Genomic DNA, 21,185 nt, shown 5'->3' on the forward strand with positions numbered 1-21,185 from the left:
GCCATCCACCCATTAGTCACTTAGTAGCCATCAAGGTTATCAGACCAAATGTCCGGTATCACAGTGCTTGTGTTCAAGTAACCCTCATTTTACATAATAATGCTGCATTCACATAACTTTTGTTATAGTATATCATTTTAATTGTTCTATTTTATTATTGTTGTTAATCTCTTACATTATATATATATTGTTGTCAATCTCTTACTGCCTACTTTATAAGTTGAACTTTATCATAGGTATGTGTGTATTGGAAAAAACATAATATGTATGGGGTTCAGTACTATCTGAGGTTTCAGGCATCCACTGAGGGTCTTGGAATGTATTTCCAATGGATAAAGGGGGACTACCGTATTTCAAATTATGAACTCATTCAATGGAAAAACTCTTTAGCTTTTGAGAAATCAAGTTAATGCAGGTAATAACTATTTATTGTATTGACATATTTACAAAATATTGCAAAGTGAAATACCACCTTAATTCACCATATTACATAAGTGCTTCATACAGGCAAGACAAAGTATATGGAGAAACATTGGCTTCTGTCTTTGGTATTAGAAATCTACACAAATCTGCAGCATTTTAAGTTTCCAATACAAAGTACTAAACATAGACAAAGATGTAATCAGTAGCATCATGAAAAGGGTCTCTAATATCCTCTGCTAGGAAACCCTCAGGTCCATGAAATGCATCAGGAAGACCAAACACCATTTGTAAGGGTGGGAGTCTATTGGCTAAAATGACAATAAAAGAAACAACACAAGCTACAGTACTCTGCACACATATGTTTCAATGTGTCAAGCTACACTCTCCATAACAACATTTGGCTGACAGTAACAGACAAAACATTCCTCAGACACAGTCACAGATAAGACTTTATAGGAAGAATCCACTCCAGGGGTACACCTTGCAGATATAACTTTACTGTACAGAACACTTTATAAAATTCATTTCTGTGATCATTTACACATATACAAAAAAACTTAACTGGTTTTAGCAAATAATAATTTTTCTAAAACACAATCACAGTTTACATAATTCTGAGGTAAAGGTCATGAATCTAACCTATTTGAGAAATCCTAGCCCATGAGGGTCTCTAAAGGAGGAGGGGTGTCCACTGAACATCAAGTTTTGGTATTCAAGTGGTTTGGGGAGAGGGAAGGCCACACCTACCTCATTTCAGAGAAGATCCAAAATTTCAGAACTGAACATTCCTAGTTTGGCTCTATTAAATTAATGATTCTAATGTTTTGTTTTGTTTTCTTCAAACATGAAACACTCTGAATCTTGTCAGAACATGACTTCTGCTATGGGAAAAAATATTTCCTCAGGAAAGGGCCAAGTTAGTTTCTTAACTTGACTGTCTTGACAGAGCACTCTGTGTACCACAGAAAGAACATATCTAGACTCCTCACATAAAAAGTGAAATCTTGGTCAAACAAACACACTGCAAAACCGATCTTTCCACCAGTGAATACACACCCAGAAAGGGCCTGCTGATGCAGAGACCCTCATCAGTGAGAAGCTGAGAGCCCACACTGAATGAGACCGGAAAAGCCTGTGACCCTACTATCCTGGAAATGCATAAAGGACCCAGCTGTGCTTTCCTACCAAAACCTTCAACTAAGTTGTTTGTGCTGCTGTAAATACTCCAGGGAAATATGAGAATCAGCAAATATGTCCCAGGTCTTTTAGCAGGGAGGAAAAGACATGTGTTAATAGATGTTGCTTCTATAAAATGACAATATAAATTACAGCCCTTGATCTGTTTCTGTAAACAATGCCACCTTACTCAGGTTACTTGCAACTACCTGTAATATACACAGCCAAGATTATTTCATAAAATGAAGTACTACATTTCCAAAATAACCCTGTGAAATCACGAAGGTTTTGAAGATTTAATATGAAGACACTCTCTTTTATGTACTTTCTTCTTTTTATAAAGAGATTTGCAAATATAATCAGAACATCAAATGAATAATTAAAACCCCTCTGGGATATATCACTTATGAAGCAAACCTGAGCATTTGCCTCTTATCTTATAGTTACATCTGGGTTTGCCAGGTAATGAGTCACCTTGTGAGGCAATTTAAAACAAGTAACGCTGGACGTTTCCAGTAGGCTGCCCAAATGGCAGAGCTCTAATTTTTCTTCATGCTGGGAAAAGCAAAATTAAACTTCTGTTTCTTTGTACGATCAAAAATTCTGGTGAATGGCATGTGAGAGGAAAGTAAATCTGCATTAAACATTTACTAATGGCCGGCATTCATGGTGCCTGAAGGAATGAAGTAAAAAGAAACACGAACCAATGCGTTTGCAGGGCTCTTTTGGGAAGAAGAGCTTTTGGCTTTGCCCTGGCCCCTGACAATGACAGACAGGCAGGCTGTTTCTTGCACAGCTCCAGGCAAGCCATTAAACTGTCAGTACCAGCATCTTTAGATCTCAGTATTAAGACTTAGGAAGGAGAATGTTGAACAGCCAGAAATGCAGCGTTTTAAACACTTCAGTTAATTCACAAGGCTGTGCAGGCTTCTGTTTATCCCTTCTCTGAAATTTCTAGTGCAGTGTGCAACGCTGGATTGGCACTTATTCATCCATTTCCACATACGTAGATGGAAACCAGCCCACCTGCAAAAGAAAAGCAACCAACATCACAACATGGCTTTGCATCTGGCACTTTAAAGGGTTCTACAAACGGAGCATATCGTTTTCATAACACCCGGATTAAGCTGGAGTTTTATACCCACTGTAGGGGAAGAAGATTGGTTGCTCCTAGAGCCTGATGGAGTGAATGATAGAAACAGGAGAATAAAATAAACTTAAATAATGTTTTAATCAGCTAGCACACAAATAAACATGTAAATTAAGTGTAATGCAGGGCTCTACTACTCAATGATCCCTATTTCTGCTATAAAACAGAATAGGATATAAAGACAGAGGTACTATGTCTCCTTCCTTCCCATTTAGATTGGCAGCTCTTATAGATATTTTGTACTACACATAAAGTTTATGTTTGAGGCTTAGGAACTAAAAAGGATTCAACCCTTGTCCAAACAGGAAGCCATCACTCTTGTCCAAGGGAAACCTCATTGATGCCACTCTCATCATATTCGTTCAACACATTTTTTTTCCCTCTGGGTTCTCTCTTTTTTTTTTAATTTATTTTTTAAATTTATTGGGGTGACAATTGTTAGTAAAATTACATAGATTTCAGGTGTAAATTCTGTATTGCATCATCTATAAATCCCATTGCGTTCAACACATTTTTCTTGAGTGCCTATTATCAGTAAGAACCAGCACCAGCCTCCGGAGCCAGGGCTGCAATACAGTTGAGGGGCTTCTCCCCAGCACCACGATGGGTGTCAATGACTGCCCAGTTCCCTTCGTTCACATGCATAAGCACGTCGAGAGGCACCACTCACCTTGCCGTTCACTTCTCCTCTCCACCAGCCATTTGCACCCGTCTTCGTGTAAATCTTCACCACATCTCCTTTCAGCAAGGACAGTTCTCGCATATCTCTTGCACAGAAGTCATAACGTGCAATGGCAATGCCGAGCACTTTCGGACTTAACACTGTGGAGAAATGAGGGGGAGTCCATTGATTTGCAGGTTAACAACCATAAGAACTCAATCAGATGGATGCTATCGATGCTACCGAAATGCACAGCCATGATTTCATTACAGACTAGTGATAATGGCAGGGGAGCTTGAAAGCAAGTGGCAGAACTTCTGTGTCAATTCAATCAGGTGTAGTCGAGTTCATTTCATAAAGTTTAAAGACCGTTGTTCTGTTTTCATATTCTTTATAACTTCAAAACAAGGACTAGTTTTTGTAGGAAAAAAATGGTTAATATCTAAGTTACTAACTAAGGAGACAGAATGTAAAATAACTAGCATAAATTTCCTAATAATCACACAGTAATCTACTTCTTACTACCGTGTTTCCCCAAAAATAAGACCTACCTGGACCATCAGCTCTAATGCGTCCTTTGGAGCAAAAATTAATATAAGACCCAGTTTTATATTATATTATATTATATTATATTATATTATATTATATTATATTATATTATATTATATATTTTACATTATATTATATAAGAGCCGGTCTTATATTTTATTATAAGACCCGATCTTATATTTTATTATAAGACCTGATCTTATATTAATGTTTGCTCCAAAAGATACATTAGAGCTGATGGTCTGGGTAGGTCTTATTTTCAGGGAAACACTGTAGAATCTCTAAAGGTAAAAAGCTTTATGTTTTTATCTTGTAACCTTTTTTGACTAAGACTCAAAATAACCAAACTTTTGCTCAGAAAGTCTCCCGTGGGCACCATGTCATCACTTCTAGTTAAACGGTACTTCCTCACCCAGCCAGCCTTTCTTTGTTAAAACTATTCGGGGATGAACTCAGTTATGGTTTTATATATAATTTCACTTATGTGAAAATGCTGAAATTAGGGTTCACATAAAGAACACACAAACACCATTTATTTTTTTTCTTTCAAACAAATACTGCCTTATAGAAAATCTTTACTGAAGTATGTAATCAAAAATAAGATGTCAGGGTAGTCATATTCAATATTCATATATATATATATATATATATATATATATATTTTTTTTTTTTTTTTTTTTTTTTTTTTTTTTAATGGAAGGAGAGGACTTGACTTACTCCCTGCCCTCACCTGCCCCATCTTAAAAGCAAAGCTCCATTCAGGCTGTATGTTTGTTCGTCTCTAGTGTTTCATAACACATTTTATATTAACTTCTCTACCTGTTGCTCTTTGGGGTTATAAAGTATTTTCAATGATATGTTCAGTGATTCTGAGAATCACTCACATGGGATTGGTGGGACTTTATAAACCTTAAATGGTGGAAGAACTTAAGTATAAGAAAAAGAAACAAATGGGAAACACCATCCATCTGTACTTTTAACAGTTCCCAGTGCCCAGGCAGCTGCAATTACAACCTTTGTTACCCTGGCAGAGCCTGCCCACTTGGAGACAGAGATCTCTGGCCTATTATTTGTGGCTTTGCAGTGACAGAAATTTTTTTAGTCTCCAGGTGTCGATCATAAGATAAATGAATCACAATGCTGTAGATTTCAGAACTGTAAAGGGAGTAAAAATAGGCCATTTTATTTTATTGTTCGGACAAAAATCCACTTTAATAGTTTTCTTATTGAATGCCATCCCCTTACCAGGACACTACTTTTAGAGTGGGTGCACATAAAAATATAACTGTGATAGAAAAACCCGGTCACCAGCTTAACTGTGAGACCCTGCACAGGTCTCTTAACTCCTCTAGGCCACGTTTTTCTCATCTATAAAATGAAAGGTCCAGACGAGATGATTTCTAAGGTCCTTCTAGTTCTAAATTGTTCCAATTGGGAACTTATATTTTTCTTGAGTACTAAGATTCCATTGGAACTTACAGGTAAATTTTTAAAATCTGTAAGGAAACATACTTGATCTAGCCATAATGTAGTCCTCTACATGTCACATAAACAACCATTAAATTCTCTAGTCAATGACAAAAATCAAGACCAAAATGCCCGTGCACAAACTTATGGGCACACTCATCCTTTCAAGCAATATGTACTGAATTTTAGTCTTGTATTTGAAGACAAAGTTGGGATTTGGGTTCTATTTATTTTCCTAATGGAAATACATACACACTGACTTTTCTCAACTAAAATGTCTGACCCTCAAGAAAACTAGTGATTTCATAGAGTGGTTCACATCCCCCTTTATACTTTCAGCCCCCATCCCTTTCCCACCTCTCCCCAACAGATAAAATAGAAAACGTGTCACTGGAATATATAGCATGAGCATACACATAAACAGAGGAGTGAAATGTCATGACAAACAGTGACTTTATGACAGAGGAGAGGAAAGTGCATGGTGGGAATGTGACTCAAGGGACTATTTGTGAGGAGATGTATCTACATGAGAAGCCATACACAGAAGTCAAAATATTTTATTTGCAAACAGCAGCAAGTTGAAAAGACATATAAAAGCAGTAAAGCAGTACCTGACCAGAAAGGAGTAGAAGGGGGAACAAAGCTGTAGTCTGGAGGAGTTACAAAAGAAAACCCACAGAACAAAGAAGGGGCTTAGAGAAAGAAAGAAAAAGAGAGAAGCAAAAGAACATTTAGGTATCGGCAAAAAAAAACATCTCAACACAGCTATTTTGTTGTCTATAATCATTAAGAAAATTGTCACATCAAAGTTGCAATATCAAGCTTCGCTGTCACCCACTTCTCTCCTACTACCATTTCTCAATGAAGAGCAAGCCAAACTTTTACGTTTTGATTCACATTAGTTCTGCAATCCAGAGTTGCCTGTTGCTTTGCAGGTGAACACAGCATACCCCCTCCTTTGAACCCCTCCCGTCCAAGGATGGGCTTCTCCTCTTGATGTGATACACAATTCCCACTAATGTAAAACATGCTTAAATCAAAACTGATATAAAAAAAAGGAAGATAAGCGTCTGCAGGGTGGTACCAATGAAACATGTGGTGCCCATCGAAAATTCAAGAAAACCACTCAAATGATTTGTTAAGAATCACGCCACTCCCCAACCGAACATGCACATGCTTATTTCCAGAAATAAAACATAAACCACTCTGCAGCTTATCATATCTGGAAAAGCAAGTAAGAAAGTAAATATATCCTCCAAATTGTAGGAATGTAGAGAGAAGTTATGTGCACTTGGACGTTCAAAAGCTTTTCACTTTACTTTTAATAATAAGAGCTAACGTTTGTCAAATGGTTCTGAGGTGCTAGATGCCACGCTCAGTGTTCTATATTCAGTATTTCATTAATCACAACAGCTTAAAGAGGAACGTACTGATACAATCCCCCCTTTGTATTTGAGAGGATCCTAGATTGAAACCCAGGCTCTCCACCGCTAACCGTTTCGCCACTACTTCTCTGTGTCGGACCGTGGTCACAGTGCTCTGCCTGCTGGTACCATGGTGCCATTGCAATGGAAAAGGAAGGCGTGGTTATATAAACTTTCTCCCAATATTTATTTTCCCATTTGCCCATGTAATTGATTGTTTGGTTGGACTGTGTTTGCCTAGAAGCAAGACTACATTTCTCAGCCTTCTTAGAGGTGGTGCAACTATATGACCAAGTTCTCGCCACTGGGATATAAGCAAAAGTATCATAAGGAAGCTTCTGGTACCTTTTCTGGCAAGGCAGCTGCCACATGTCTTTGCCACCCCCCACCCCGACCCCACCCCTTTTTAGTTCTTTAATCTATCCTGTTGTCTGGCATATAAGAGCTACCATCTAGGACCATGAGAAGGCAGGCCTCATCTTAAGGATGAGCATGGGCTTGAAGGAATCTGGGTTACCAAAGCTTTTGTGGAACAGAGATGACCTGCCCTTCTCCACAGCTCTGCACTGACTGACTACTTTCAGGATTTCATGGGAAAGAGAAACAAATGTCTATCCTCTTTAAGCCAATGGGTTTGGGGTTTCTGTTACTTGTACCTGGGCCTAATTTAAACTGTACCAAAAAGCTTTCTATAACCAAGGATGAGCTGAAAGTGGGCTAAGTAAACCGGGAGTGAGTCCATACAGTCTTCCAATAGCTGCTGCTTCTTTTCAGGTCTCTGACTGATTTGAGAGCCACAGATTCTTTTGAAGTTAACACTCTTGTCCAGAAGGGGTTCTAGAGAGCCTAAGAATAGGGGATTTCCAGATACCACCCAAGTAGACTGGCCAAGGGAACTGGAGGGGGTTCAGTTGTTCCTGGAACCAGGGACTTTGGAGCCCTTATATATGCACAGGCACACTCACAGTATTTTTCTCACAAAGCTCACATATTTTTAACCTACTCTGAAGAATATCTTTGTTGATAATCAGGGTTCTTTCCCAATCTATTGCACATTCCACATTACATTTTTTTTTTTTAAACGCAGTGGTACATGTACCGTATTTCCCCAAAAATAAGACCCAGCCTAACAATCAGATCTAATGCGTCTTTTGGAGCAAAAATTAATATAAGACCCGGTCTTATTTTACTACAATGTAAGACCAGGTATAATATAATATAAAATATAATATAATAATATAATATAATATAATATAATATAATATAATATAATATAATATAATATAATATAATATAATATAATATAATATAATATAATATAATATAATATAATATAATTACCAGGCCTTGTATTAATTTTTGCTCCAAAAGACACATTAGAGCTGATTGCCTGCCTAGGTTTTATTTTCGGGGAAACACGGCATTGCAACTAATTTTACAATCTGTCCAATTCCTTTACTGCCATACAATATAACTGGTATCTTTGCATTTCCTTGAGATCACGATATACCCACTACTAGAGAGAGGACAGGATGCCATCTCTAATTTAATAAGAAAAATGGCACACACCTATTAGTGGCAGAAAATCCAGTGAGAAGATTCCTATCCTAGATCTGTGAGAAATTAAATTAGAAACTCTCATTCTATACATTACTTCTGGCAGGTATTAGACTTTTCTCCTTGAACTGTTTTCTACGTGTCCACCCTTGATTCTCTCTCTGGGACTATTTTATCCATAAAGTAATAAGAGAAGACCATTTCTTCTTTTATAATTTCTAATAAAGGTATTGTAAACTAAGAGGCTGGAGTACAACAAGAGATAAATTAGCTCTAGAAGGAAGAAATAAAAAGAAATCAATGGAAGCACAATTAAATGCAATTTAAACAATCTCAACAATAGGTAGATATATTAGATCAGATAATCTCTCTGTAATCTTAAAATACCTGCCATTCCTGAGGTAATATGGGTACTGCCCCACCAAAGGACTTAAATCTCTGTTTCAAATACATAGTATCTGTGAGCTACCCTAAAAGCCTTCTTTAACCCTAAAAGCCTTACAAGCATTTGTATTCATGTCAAGTAGCTACATTTCAAATCTTCTTTAATCTTATCTAAAATATTATAATGTTAACTAAATGGAAGTTATTTCCCTCTGATTGGCCCTTGCTTCCTCTGCTGGCTTCCCTCTACTGAACATTTTCCGCAAAGAATGGAACAGATTCTTGGATATGCCTTGACCCCCTCACCTGAATTCCAGTGACTTCAGGACCCTGCCGGGAGGTACAACCATTATCTCTGATTTAAATTCTCTGAAACCAAACTCATCCTGAAGCAAAGCTCCCTCCCTGCGATTTAGCTCAACCTCTAACATTTCTGGGTTTTTTCTTTAATGACTTCCGTGTTCTCTTGCAAACCATCCTTGCAAATTCAGGGTATTCTGTTTCCCAATTGGCTTTCTGCTTTCAGCTTTCTTTCCATTCTATTCTAAATACTCCTCTCAGCTATTCACTGTAAACATAGATTCATTATTCTTTTCCCTAAATTAAGAAGTCCAATCTCCTGACCTGAATTCCATGACAATTCATAGTCTGGCCACAACCTGCCTTTCTAACCATATCTGCCATCATTTTCCTGTAACAAATTCTTTTCACCCAGACCAACCCCCTCGTGCACCCCCCAGGCCCTCAGCTTCATTTCCAACTCAAACCTTCTGCTCATTCTGGAATGCTGCTCCTTCACCTCTCCTGATAACCTTAACGTCCTTGTCTCCAAAGTTCAGCCCAGGCCCCTTCCATGAACCTTCCATGACCAATCCAGACACATGCCCCTTTCTCTGTTCTTTCCAGCCATTGATTTTGCACTTACACCATGGCACTCCCTGACTCTGCTGTTTCATTACTGCCCGTGTTCTTGTGTTATATCTCCAGTCAGTCATTGATTCTGGAGAGCAGGGGCCAGCTCTTCTATTGCACTAGACCCCACCCCCCTGAAGGAGCAGGTCCAGTGCTAAGCCACTGACGCTGCTGAATGGACATGTATCTCAGCAGGATATTTAATTCTGCCAGCTCTTTAGGTCTCCTCCTCCTATCTGCTTAGCTCATCTTTTGCTCACTTAACTGCTCAATAAGATTTCCAACCCAAGCCGGCACAACGCACAGGAAAGGATGTGAGATATGCTCCGGTTTTATTCCCCAGGATCCCTGAGAGCCATAATCTATCAATGATATTCCTACAATAACTGTAATTTTTTCTGAGATGTTGAACAGCTATTAAATGCTGTAGGTCTCATGGCATTAACCATACTGTACGCCTGAGAAATCTTAGAGGTAGAAGGTTAATCAGTTTCTCCTGCCACCCAGTGGATAGCTCTCAGCCAAACAGTTTAAGGATTGTTAGGGATGCTTTCTACTTTTCTACACATTGTAGCTTGACTTATTGTTGCCACTCTCTCTGTACATCAATTTTCACTGCCTTCGGGTCCTTAATTCTCTCTGGCTGGCAACATAGCATTTAAATGGCCTGGCACCTATGGAGACAAGAGTATCAGATAACGTGTGTCCCTAGGAAAGTATGGATTTAAATCTAGATGTAAGCAATGTCAGAACAAGGTACTTGATAAAAATACTTTGCAGAATGGTTTAACATGCAAAACATCTTTATATCCATACTGAGAATACATCCACCTATTTTTACACATGTATACAGATGCATGTTTTCTTCACCAAACTCCTTCTACTATATCAAGACATCATAATATAAGATGACAGTAGCATATCGTGGAATGGAATTAAAACAGCCGAGTAACAGTGACATTCAAATGTGAATGTTGAGAGTTTATCTCTTGGCCCTGTGTCTTCCTAGCCTAATATTCCCTTCACCTCCTAATATCAGTCGGCCTGGTATTTTGGGGAAGCTTCTTGAGAGAAAGAACTCTTTTATTCATGTTTGTACCCACTGAGACAATAGTAAATTAATGTTGAGATCTTTTTCATTGAAATAATCAGTTGCAAACTGCATGCTTTAGTTAAGGGCCTAACTTCCTTCCTCAGACACTTTTAACTCCTATTAGCACAGACAAAGGAGAACCTTGCTCATAGAGGCCACCATATGCAGGCAGGCCTCGCTGGTCATTTCTTACATGTATGGTACCTGGCATGCAATCAGGCTAATAGTCATGGAACGTAAGCAAGTAAGTGGCCCATAGTTTAATGACTTCATGTTTCTTATTAGGGACGGTTAAGAATATAGTCAACTATTTTCACGTTAAACAAAACCCAAAGTACCAACATTCTCTAATCAAAACAGAAATTATCTGTTAAATAAATAAATTGGAAATAGAAGCTATCAGCATAGTCATAATCAACTGATTGGCAAATCATTAGTGAATATTATTCAGTTCTGAGACTTGACCCAGAAGAGAGCACCACAGAACACAGAAGTATGTCAACTTAAAAAAAGAACACAGTGTGTACAGTAGAATAGAAAAGTATGAATGAATTGATATCTGAGGCCTATACTTTTGTTGTCAAGGCTAATTAAGCACTGCCTTAAAGTGATAAGCTCTGCCTTGATCAGACCATTTCTATTCATGAGCAAATGAACATCTATTCAATTTTCAGTAATGTTTGAAATTTGTACACAGCAGAGACCAAGCTCAATCAGCACTCTTCCTGAGGTACTGGTCATCAAATCACACAGTACTTTTGAACTACCACTTGATTTTCCATTACATGCATTTGCTAATTATTGTTCGGGATAGACATTACCTAACGCTCAGCTTTAAGTTGTAACAACTACATGTGTTCACACCCATTTATGTAATATAAAGCTGTTAGTAAAAATACCAGGGGTGCCAAAAAATGTATACAAGTGGACACTTTGGTCAACGTTGCTCAAGCAGTAGTTCGCCATAATCAGAAGTGTCTGGACGCTGATGGTAACCACTTTGAGCACCTGTTGTAATTGCAGAAGTCAAATGTGACTTGTAACATCTTTTGCTATTAGTATATATTGAGTATTACCATTTTAATAGTTTTTTCCTTTCTAAAAATGTGTGTACTTTTTTTTGGCACCCTCTGTATCTGGCAATTGGACCGATGGTACCACCATCAATACAGGGATGCTTGTACATTCACTGCCCAGCAGTAATCTAGAGGTTTTCTGGAAGAACGATGTCCTCTTATAACTCCAAGTTATAAAGAGTGAAACAAATTAGAATAAGTATGGAAATATTTAGAATTAATACTAAGATTGTAGTGAGTTGAATGGTGCCCCCCCCCGCCCCCAGAGACATGTCCACGCAGAACCTGTGAACATGACCTTATTTGGAAAAAATTTCTTAGCAGATGTAAGTTAAGGATCCCAAGATGAGAGATCATCCAATATTAGGGTGGGCTCTAAATGCAATGACAAGTGTCTTTATAAGAGAAGAGGAAGCGAGATGACACACCGAGGAGAAGGTAATATGAAGACCAGAGATTGGAGTGATACATCTACAAGCCAAGGACTGCAGGCGATTGCTAGCAGCCATCCAGAAGCTGGGAGAGAGGCATGGAATGGATTCCCTCTCAGCGCCTCCAGAAGCAACCAACCCTGCCAACACCTTGATTTTAGGCTTCTGGCCTCCAGAACTTGAGAGAGTAAATTTCTGTTGTTTTAAGCCACCCATTGTATGGTAATTTTTATGGCAGCCCTTGGAAACTAATACAATGAGATTAAAACAAATATTGAATTATCACAATAAAATTAGACCAACTCAAACCCAAATGCCAAATGACTAAGGAAAAAGATGACAAAAGGCTGAGGATAAGATAGGGAGGTCAGAAAATAAGGGTAGATGAACACAGGTATGTTGAATTACAAGGGTGAGAAGGTAAAAACTACATTAAGTAGATGTTTGAGGACTTTATAAAAAGGAGATAATAAATATTATCCACTTTCACACTGTAATAAAACTAATAAGTAGTGGTAAAGCATATCAGGATTTTTCAGGAATTGTCAGGAATAAAAAAGCTATATTATGTTACATTGAGACAAATAAATATAAATTATACAAATCCTCCAAGTCCAAGTTTCTAAAACACTGGCTAAAATGAAGCTAAGCACCTTGTGAGCTGGCCAACAGAATAACATGGATACTTGTATAGAAGGAAAAGAGACCACACCAGACAGAGCAGCCCCGGTGCTGACTCTGGCTTTTACTTTTTCCTTCAAGGTCATTTTTACGGTCCCAGTGATCCAGCAAGCCTTTGTCAGATTTTGAAGAATTACTATAATATTCGTCACCACACCAAAAAGAACATGCTGATCTATATTTTGCTTGCAAACTCACCCATCTTTCCATGCTTTTTCAAATATCAAATCCACATAGCCCTTTAATACCTGCTTTGTCTCCCAGGGACCTCAGGTTCTGACTTCACTAATTTGACCTTTCTGCCCCCCTGTTTCATGAAAGGCATTGTGCAAAGTGCAACTTAAGGATAAGAAACAAAGGAGGCTGGTTCCTAGGGCTTCTTGGAAAAAATACACCAAAAGAAATAATTAAACCTATACAGAAATTATATTATGTTCTATGTATGGTATGAAATGAAGTATTAATGATATGTAAAACTCTCTCTTCAACCCAGACCACTCCTCTTGGTGGCAACTGCCTGCTGAACCATTGAGTATGCACAGATACCTCAGATTTTGTGCAAAATTGAATGTATCACCTTCTCTCTACACCTGTTAGACCTCTTTTCTTTCCCGGTCAGTCAGTGGTTTCACCATTTGCCAGTTATCCAAGGCAAATACTTGCGTATCAAACTTGTACTACTTCTACCCCAACTCCTTTATCCAATCAATTCAAGCTCCAGAATATATTCAAATCTGCCCACTGTCCCGCTCCACTGTCACTATTCAGCATTTGTCCAAACCACCATCATGCCTCCATGGACATCTGTAATAGCTTCCTAACTCCTCCTTTTCTGTCCGTGCCTCCCTCCAAGCCACTCCTCACATACTCGCCAGTGATCTTTTAAACAATGTAAATCAGTTCATGTCATTTTCAGCTTATAAAGCTTCACTATAGTTCTACTGCATAGAATATCAACAGATCCACTCACTATGCCACAAACACATTAATCTCATTCCAATTCCTTAAATATATAAAGTTCCTTCCTGTTTCAGGTCCGTCACACAAGCTCCTTCTTCGCTGTGGAGTTTCCCTACTCTCCACCACCCTACACCCTGCCAGCCCACCTGGATCCTTTATGTTTCAACAAAATGTCCTTCCCTGGCCCGACAGGTTAAATAGGCCCTCTTGTCATACCCTGTCACCCATGCTCCCACTTCACAAGACTTATGAGAATTTGTGATCATTTATGAAGTTACTTGTTTTACTTTCGTTCCTGTCCACTGGGTTGTCTGATTCACTATAATAACTCTAGCATCTAGCACAGAGCCTGGCACATGGCAAGCATTGAATAAATATTTGTTGAATAAAAGAATGCATGAATAAATAAGCAAATACAATGTGGTCACAGGTAAGGAACAGATGGTTTCAAATATGACCTACTCAGCGCTCCATATACCCCCAAATCAGTGCACTCAGCAATCCCTGCACCCAGATTAGGTGAAAAAGGAGGGTGCTGCCATTTTCTCCCAGTTCTGTCAGACCTATTCGACTAATGGGATCATCGCCAAATCTTAAAATTTTTAATCCTGAAATAATTCGGACTTACAGAAAAGTAGCAAAGATAGTACAAAAAATTCCCATATACTTAAACTCCTCAAATATTAACATTTTACTATGTTTGCATTATCAATTTCGGTGTTTTCTTTCCTGAACCATTTTAGAATGTGTTGCAGGCATAATGCTCTGTCTCTAAATAGTTCCGTGTATAATCCCTAAAAATAAACGCATTTTCTTCTTTTATAATCATAGTGCAATTATCAAAAGCAAAAAATACTATTACTTTGTCTAGAAACTTCTTCAAAACTTAATTGTCCCACGCATGTCCCTTATAGCAAAAAAGGACATGCTTCTGGTCCAGGATTCAATCCAGAATTACATGCTGCGTGTAGTTGTCATGTGTCTTAGGTCTCATTGAATCTGAAACAATTCCTCAGTCTTTCTTCGTCTTTCATGACACTGACACTTTTCAACAGGATATGCCAATTATTTTGTAGAATGTCCTTCCATTTTGGTTTGTCTGATCTTTCCTCATGATTACAATCCAAATATGTATTTGTGGAACAGGAATATAATCAAAGTGGTGGTGTGTTCTTCTTAGGGAGTCACGTTAGGGGGTACACGATATCTATTTGTCCCATTACAGGTGACATTAACTCTGATCACTTCAGTTTTTTTCTATCTTTCCTTTTGTGATTAATTGTTCTTGTGAGAAGATACTTTGAGATTATCTAAATATAATGATAACCAACATTTTTTAAAATTAGCCATCTCTACACTGTGGTCCAACTAATTTTCCATAAATAAGAACTTGGAAAATGTTTGCGGTCTGCTTATGGGTCATGAAATAGCTAATTGTGCAATGAAGTTTAAATGTGTGCTTTATAAACTGACACCCAATCTCAATCTCTCTCTCTCTCTCTCTCTCTCTCTCTCTCTCTCTCTCTCTCTCACACACACACACACACACACACACACACACACACACACACACACTCACACACACACACCACTACATAAAGAGTTGGTTCCTTCAAAGCAGAAATTGAAAGAGGAATGTAACCTTGTCATATTTTTCTAAACAAGCTCAAACCCATGTCTGGGAGTAGATCTAGGCCTGGGTTAAGATCCAATTCCTGACATTCCTTCCTTGAATCAACACAAGCAGATTACAGAGCTTCTCCATATATCAGCTTCCTTATCTATAGGTACAGAGATTAAAATCATCCCTTCATCTTGGGGTTGTTGTCAAGATTAAACAAGAAAATGTAAGTAAAGCATCTTCTCAGTGTTTGGCATTAAAAGCTGCCCTCTGTGTGTTAATGATGAAAAGAAGAATGTTTTCTGGAACAGTAGGGTCTGTACTGTACATAGCTGTGTGATAAATCCCATAACACAAGTATACAGAATGTAGGGAAGGTTCTATTAAAAGATCATCTTGTAGGTAATGTGAAAATGTGCTCTAAGAGTGTGAAGAGATAATAATGTTTACTGAAAAAGCAAACTGTTCAAAAACAACAAATAAAAGGTGAAAGTTTTTTTTAAGACCAAAAAAAATAAAAGAAAGCTAATTGTGCAACTTTTCCTAGTGTAATTGGTCTATTAACATTCTACTTTACTTCCTTCTCTCGTGCATACAAAGAAAGAAATCTAAGATGTTATCTTGAAAAGAATATAATAACATATCTAATCTCATTCCTTATTCATCAGTTGAAAAAACTGAGGTCCAGACAAGTTAAGGGACTTGCCTGAGGTCAGACAGTTACTCAGCAGCAGACCTGAAAATAATTAAGTGCTCCTTGCAGAGCAAGAAAGGCAAAAAGGTCAATGCAGTGCCCTTCAAATACACAAGCCCACAGGTCCACTGAATCAGTAAGGGGGTTCTTACAGGGATGCACAGGACAGGCCAGAACATCCTCCAGGGATGGAGTCCTTGCCGTTTCTAGGGAAGCACAACAGCTCACTGCTATGCCTGGGTTTTCTCTTTGGCCTCTCCACCTTCTTTCTCTCCTTATCTTCTCTGGGAAACACTCCTCAGTCATCCCAAAGGCAAAAATAAACTCTCGTAACCCTGGGGAAAGAGCCTTGCTACCTATGGGCTCCTAACCTAGAACGGCTATGCTCCTCGCTTGATACTCTGGACTACTGTTTAATTCTAATCGATATATTTTTATATGTCAGTTTGCATTTGTGTGAGGGAGTTCTGTCATAATCATATCACATTTCACGAACCTGAAAAAGCGTTGGTTATCTGCCCAAGAAAATTCTGACCTGGACTGATACGGAAGCAAACAGCCTCTTCTACAAAGCCCTGGGACTTTTTTTTCCCCAAGGGGACTGCTATTTAAGAAAGAAATAGTAATAAAAGCAGATTTCAGGAGTTGGAGCTTCAATCTCAATTTCTACCCAAAACACAGGGTGGTACTAGGCTTTTAGCCTGCCGGCTCTGCTTCCTCCGAAGCCTCTTAGGAGTCATGGAGACGCCAGTACCCCGCGTCTGCGTCCAATCCAGTCTCCCCAGGGAAGACTTCTTGGCCAAGTTATTTTTAGATGACATTTAGCAGCATACCAGGAGCTATGAACCAGAGGTAAGGACAATAAAGATATCCTGAACACTCCTTCCAGGCAGAAGATGCAGCGTTTCTGCCTTATCACTGCCTGAGAAGTACAGCATGTGAAAAATTGGAGCTATGTTTTAATTAAGGGTTAATCCTTAATCAGAGCTTGGTATAAAATAAGCAAGGCATATTTAAAAAGTCATAAAAGGAAACAGACATTGCTGTGAGTTAAAATCAGTAATTTTTTAGTCAGCTCTTACAAATACAAGACCATGTTTTCTGCGTTAGGAGTTACTAGTCGTGGCAGTAGTAAAAGTTGAAGTGGTTTAAGTGGTAGTGGCAGTTGACCTTCACTGAGTTTTACATGTGCTGGTACCATGCTGAATAGTTTCTATATAACACCGCATTTATTCTTAGTGTTCTATACAATACTCATTGTACTTTCTGTTTATAAAATACCCAGTGTTGTCGAAAATACCGATTTAATACAAAGTCAGCATCAAGTTAATAAAACATTGAGACAGTGCCACAAATTCCACCTAAGATTATAATCCTGTTACATGGTAATAATGGAATAACCTTGGAGTGTAAACCTTATGCAATTATGGCTGACTGAGGTATTAATTCACTCCCTTACTTCTTCCGGTCACTTTAGGAGCAATATCTTCTCTGACCAACCTATATAAAAATGTAAAACTCCTCAACCTAAATGATAATCTAAGAAATTGGGTAACATTGGGCTGAAAAAATAGAAAGACAATTTGAATAGGTGTTTAAAGTTTCAACACAAAGTGTGCTCTGACTACTTTCACTGCACAAGCTTGGTCATTTATCACCGATTTTTGTGAAGAGAACAGCTATTAAGTTATACAAATAAAAAAAACACAAACCTGTCAGTTGATGTGACAAATTACTTGTATATTTACTTATATGAAGTGTATGAAATTTTACTGATGCTGTTTGAGCCCTGAGCATTACCTGTTTCCTTTCCAGTTTCTGCTTTTATGGGGGGAAAAAAGTTCAAGTTACATTACACTGATAGACATTCTTTTTTGAAATACCTCTAGGTATTCTAGTTTTGCTTAGGCTAAGGATTCTAAGAGTAATAAAGTTGTATTCATAGTCATTTCTCCTCCAAACAGTTTTATTAAAAAAAAAAGTTATCAAAATAAGAGAATGAAATCACATTTTATTCACAACATTTTTCATCATGATGTTCTCTTCACATGCTATGTCTACTTCCAGGAAGATGATGTGACATTAAACAGTGATGAGAAAAAAGTTTTTGATTTGAACTCTCACTCCAACTATAACATGCTTTTGGTTTGTGTGTAAATCTTTGGTGAATAGTTGTGGCATAGTGCTCATTCTGAAATAAAGTGGCTAATGTATACTTTTAGAAATACTGGCGTCAGAGGAAACATGATTGAGTCAGTTAAAAATTCCAAAAGCAATCATTGAAATAGAACCATCAGCGGGCTTGGGATAGTAAGCTAGATGGGCTAGCTGTGCCCTAGCCTTGCTTAAATACTGTTAAGTCAAATGGCATAATGACCACCAACATGTGTAAGTTAAAGAGATTTTGGCTAATACAGAAGTCAGTGAAAATTTCAAAACTTACGTGTTAACATACCCTTTACATTTCTGATGAATTTCTGAACACAAAAATGATTTTTAATTTGGCCCAAAGAATCATATCTCGACACGTTCATAAACCAGTTGGTCCATCTAATTCTGCTTAGCTAGAAAAATTCCTTGCTAAATTCATTAGCATATTAATTGGTTATATTTCAAATTTTGGAATAAAGATATTTAATATTATTGTGCCTCCAATCCTTAAGTGACAGCAAATTGTATTCTAAATTACAATACTCACAGCTGTTGCCTGCTCTATTACCCCTCTGTCCAGTTGAATGTTCTGGCTCCTTGTATGGAAACTGTAGAGTTGTATCTAAGGTTCTGAACCCTTCTTTAAGAGAATGATGCTTGTAATACTCCACAAGTTCCTATAAAAAAAATATAAAAGATCATTTTTGATAGAGTTCTGCTCTCAAACACATGAACTCCTTGACATAATGCTATACATATAAGGATGACCGATTTAATGCTAAATTTTCCATACGCATATGGAAGAGTAAGCAAATAATAATTGCTCCCTGCTGTGTGGATGGATGTACATGACACCTACCTACCTTGTTTCCCCAAAAATAAGACCTAGCCGGACAATCAGCTCTAATGCGTCTTTTGGAGCAAAAATTAATATAAGATCTGGTATTATATTATGTTATATTACCCGGTCTTATATAATAGTAAAATAAGACTAGGTCTTGTATTAATTTTTGCTCCAAAAGATGCATTAGAGCTGATTGTCAGGCTAGGTCTTATTTTTGGGGAAACAAGGCAGTAACTGTCCTTGTTACTCGGGCTGTTTGTAATGTGAGTTACCCCTATTGTTATTCATGGGTAGAGAACATCCTGCTAGGCTTTAGTCAGATGTGGTAAATGAAAAGAAACCATATTAAACCTCAAATTCAGGACAGTAATTATTGTTCTTATTTATGAAATACTTGCCTTTCTAAACAAAAATAAAGGGAACAGCTGTTTGCTGAATATATAGCAATTTCTAATTTCCTGCATGTTCTTTCAACGTGGCAGAAAAACAAACTTGATTCTAAAGGTCCTTTTCCAGGCTAACCCAAAGTTGACAAACCACAAATGCTACTTGACATAGTTTCTGGCTTACGATGACGTGGTAATGACTACCTCATAGCTCTGCATGTCCTCTGGTACTTACAGAGGTCAATAACTTGGTTCTTTCCAACTTTCTCTAACACCTAATTTGCCTTAAATACATCCAAGCCTAATATAATAACCTCCCACCATCTTTCACACTAAAATTTCAGGAAATTTCTTTTGAGATGTTGGTTTCATAGATTTTACACAAATCTGAATCCCTCTACTTTAAATAGAAATTAAATAATAACTAATTCATAATGAAAACAATGTATATTATTATCAGATGAGTACTGTAGATATAACGCTGCTTACAAGTACCTGAAATTAAAATCAAAGTAAAATCACTTTTAACCTAATTATTTTGTGCTTCTATTATAGCACTATTATTTACAAACAGTGTAAAACCAACTCATTTCTTTTAAAAAATCACACTGATATCAACTTAACACCTCCATTCAGTGCTTATGTTCAAAGTTCCCCCCAAAAATAAACTGGGCCAAAAATCACCTAAAAGAAGAAAAAGAGATTCATCAATGCTTTATTAATCATTTATGACCAAACTTAATGAGTTGTGGAATTTATTGTACGGGGAGTTTCAGGGGTCACAAGATAACTAGGAGTTCTCATCCTTGAAGGAGAGTGAGGGGTTATGAGAATTCAAAGGCAGGAGAGAGAACTTCTTTTGTGAGTCAGTGGGGAGGATGAGGGGACATTGCATTATGCAGATAGCTTGGCTTAAACTGAAGAACAGGTGAAATTTCAAAAACCAGGACAGAGGAAAGGATTATTTTAAGTAGAGCAGTCAGTCTGGGAACAGACACAAGTTGATACAGACCACATTCATAAACAAAAAGGAAGCATGGTGGGGCTGACTCACTGAATAAAGCAAATGGAAAACTGTCAACTCCTTCATCTGTAAAATGGAGATTTCACAGACTATAATCAAGGATGTATAAAGTACCTGATTCATGTGACTATCAAAACAGCTCCCGTGCTCTCATGTACAAGGTCTTTTATATAGTTTCTCCCAATCTTCACACAAGAGACAAGAGATAGGCCTTGTCCCTTTGATACTCAGGCTCAGTGAAGTCAAGGGCTTGTGTCTGTCTCCAAAGGTGTGCTCTTAACTATATCACACTACCAGCAAACAGTACCTGGCGAAAGTAAGTTCACAGAAAGGGAGGCAAAAGGGAAGGCGCATTTGCTAAGTGTCCATGATGTACCAGGAATTTGTTTGCTTAGACCTGAGATGCTAGACTTTTATGCACATTATATGTGTAACTTAAAAAAAAGTATTTCTTCCTTCTCTGGACCTAGATTATGGGGATTCTTGATGAAGCAAAGGAATTTGGAGTCTGAACAACTGGA

At 37.8% G+C, this 21,185-nt stretch overlaps 1 protein-coding gene across 2 annotated transcripts in view; it reads right to left on the reverse strand.

Moving 5' to 3' along the window:
* Positions 1–401: 401 nt before the first annotated feature.
* VAV3 (vav guanine nucleotide exchange factor 3) overlaps positions 402–21,185 on the reverse strand; it is a 329,840-nt gene continuing 309,056 nt past the window's right edge. The window contains exons 25-28 of one of the 2 annotated variants that reach the window (XM_019746513.2): positions 18,958–19,087; positions 6,038–6,118; positions 3,420–3,571; positions 2,434–2,625 (exon numbers count right to left, since the gene is read on the reverse strand). In XM_019746513.2, the coding sequence (XP_019602072.2) occupies positions 2,584–2,625; positions 3,420–3,571; positions 6,038–6,118; positions 18,958–19,087 (405 nt within the window). In that variant the 3' untranslated portion in view covers positions 2,434–2,583. Of the gene's footprint in view, positions 2,626–3,419; positions 3,572–6,037; positions 6,119–18,957; positions 19,088–21,185 lie in introns of both variants that reach the window. The other variant, XM_019746514.2, reaches the window with a different exon arrangement.

This window comes from Rhinolophus sinicus, linkage group LG14 (genome assembly GCF_036562045.2).
Source record: "Rhinolophus sinicus isolate RSC01 linkage group LG14, ASM3656204v1, whole genome shotgun sequence".
Lineage (NCBI taxonomy): Eukaryota > Metazoa > Chordata > Mammalia > Chiroptera > Rhinolophidae > Rhinolophus > Rhinolophus sinicus.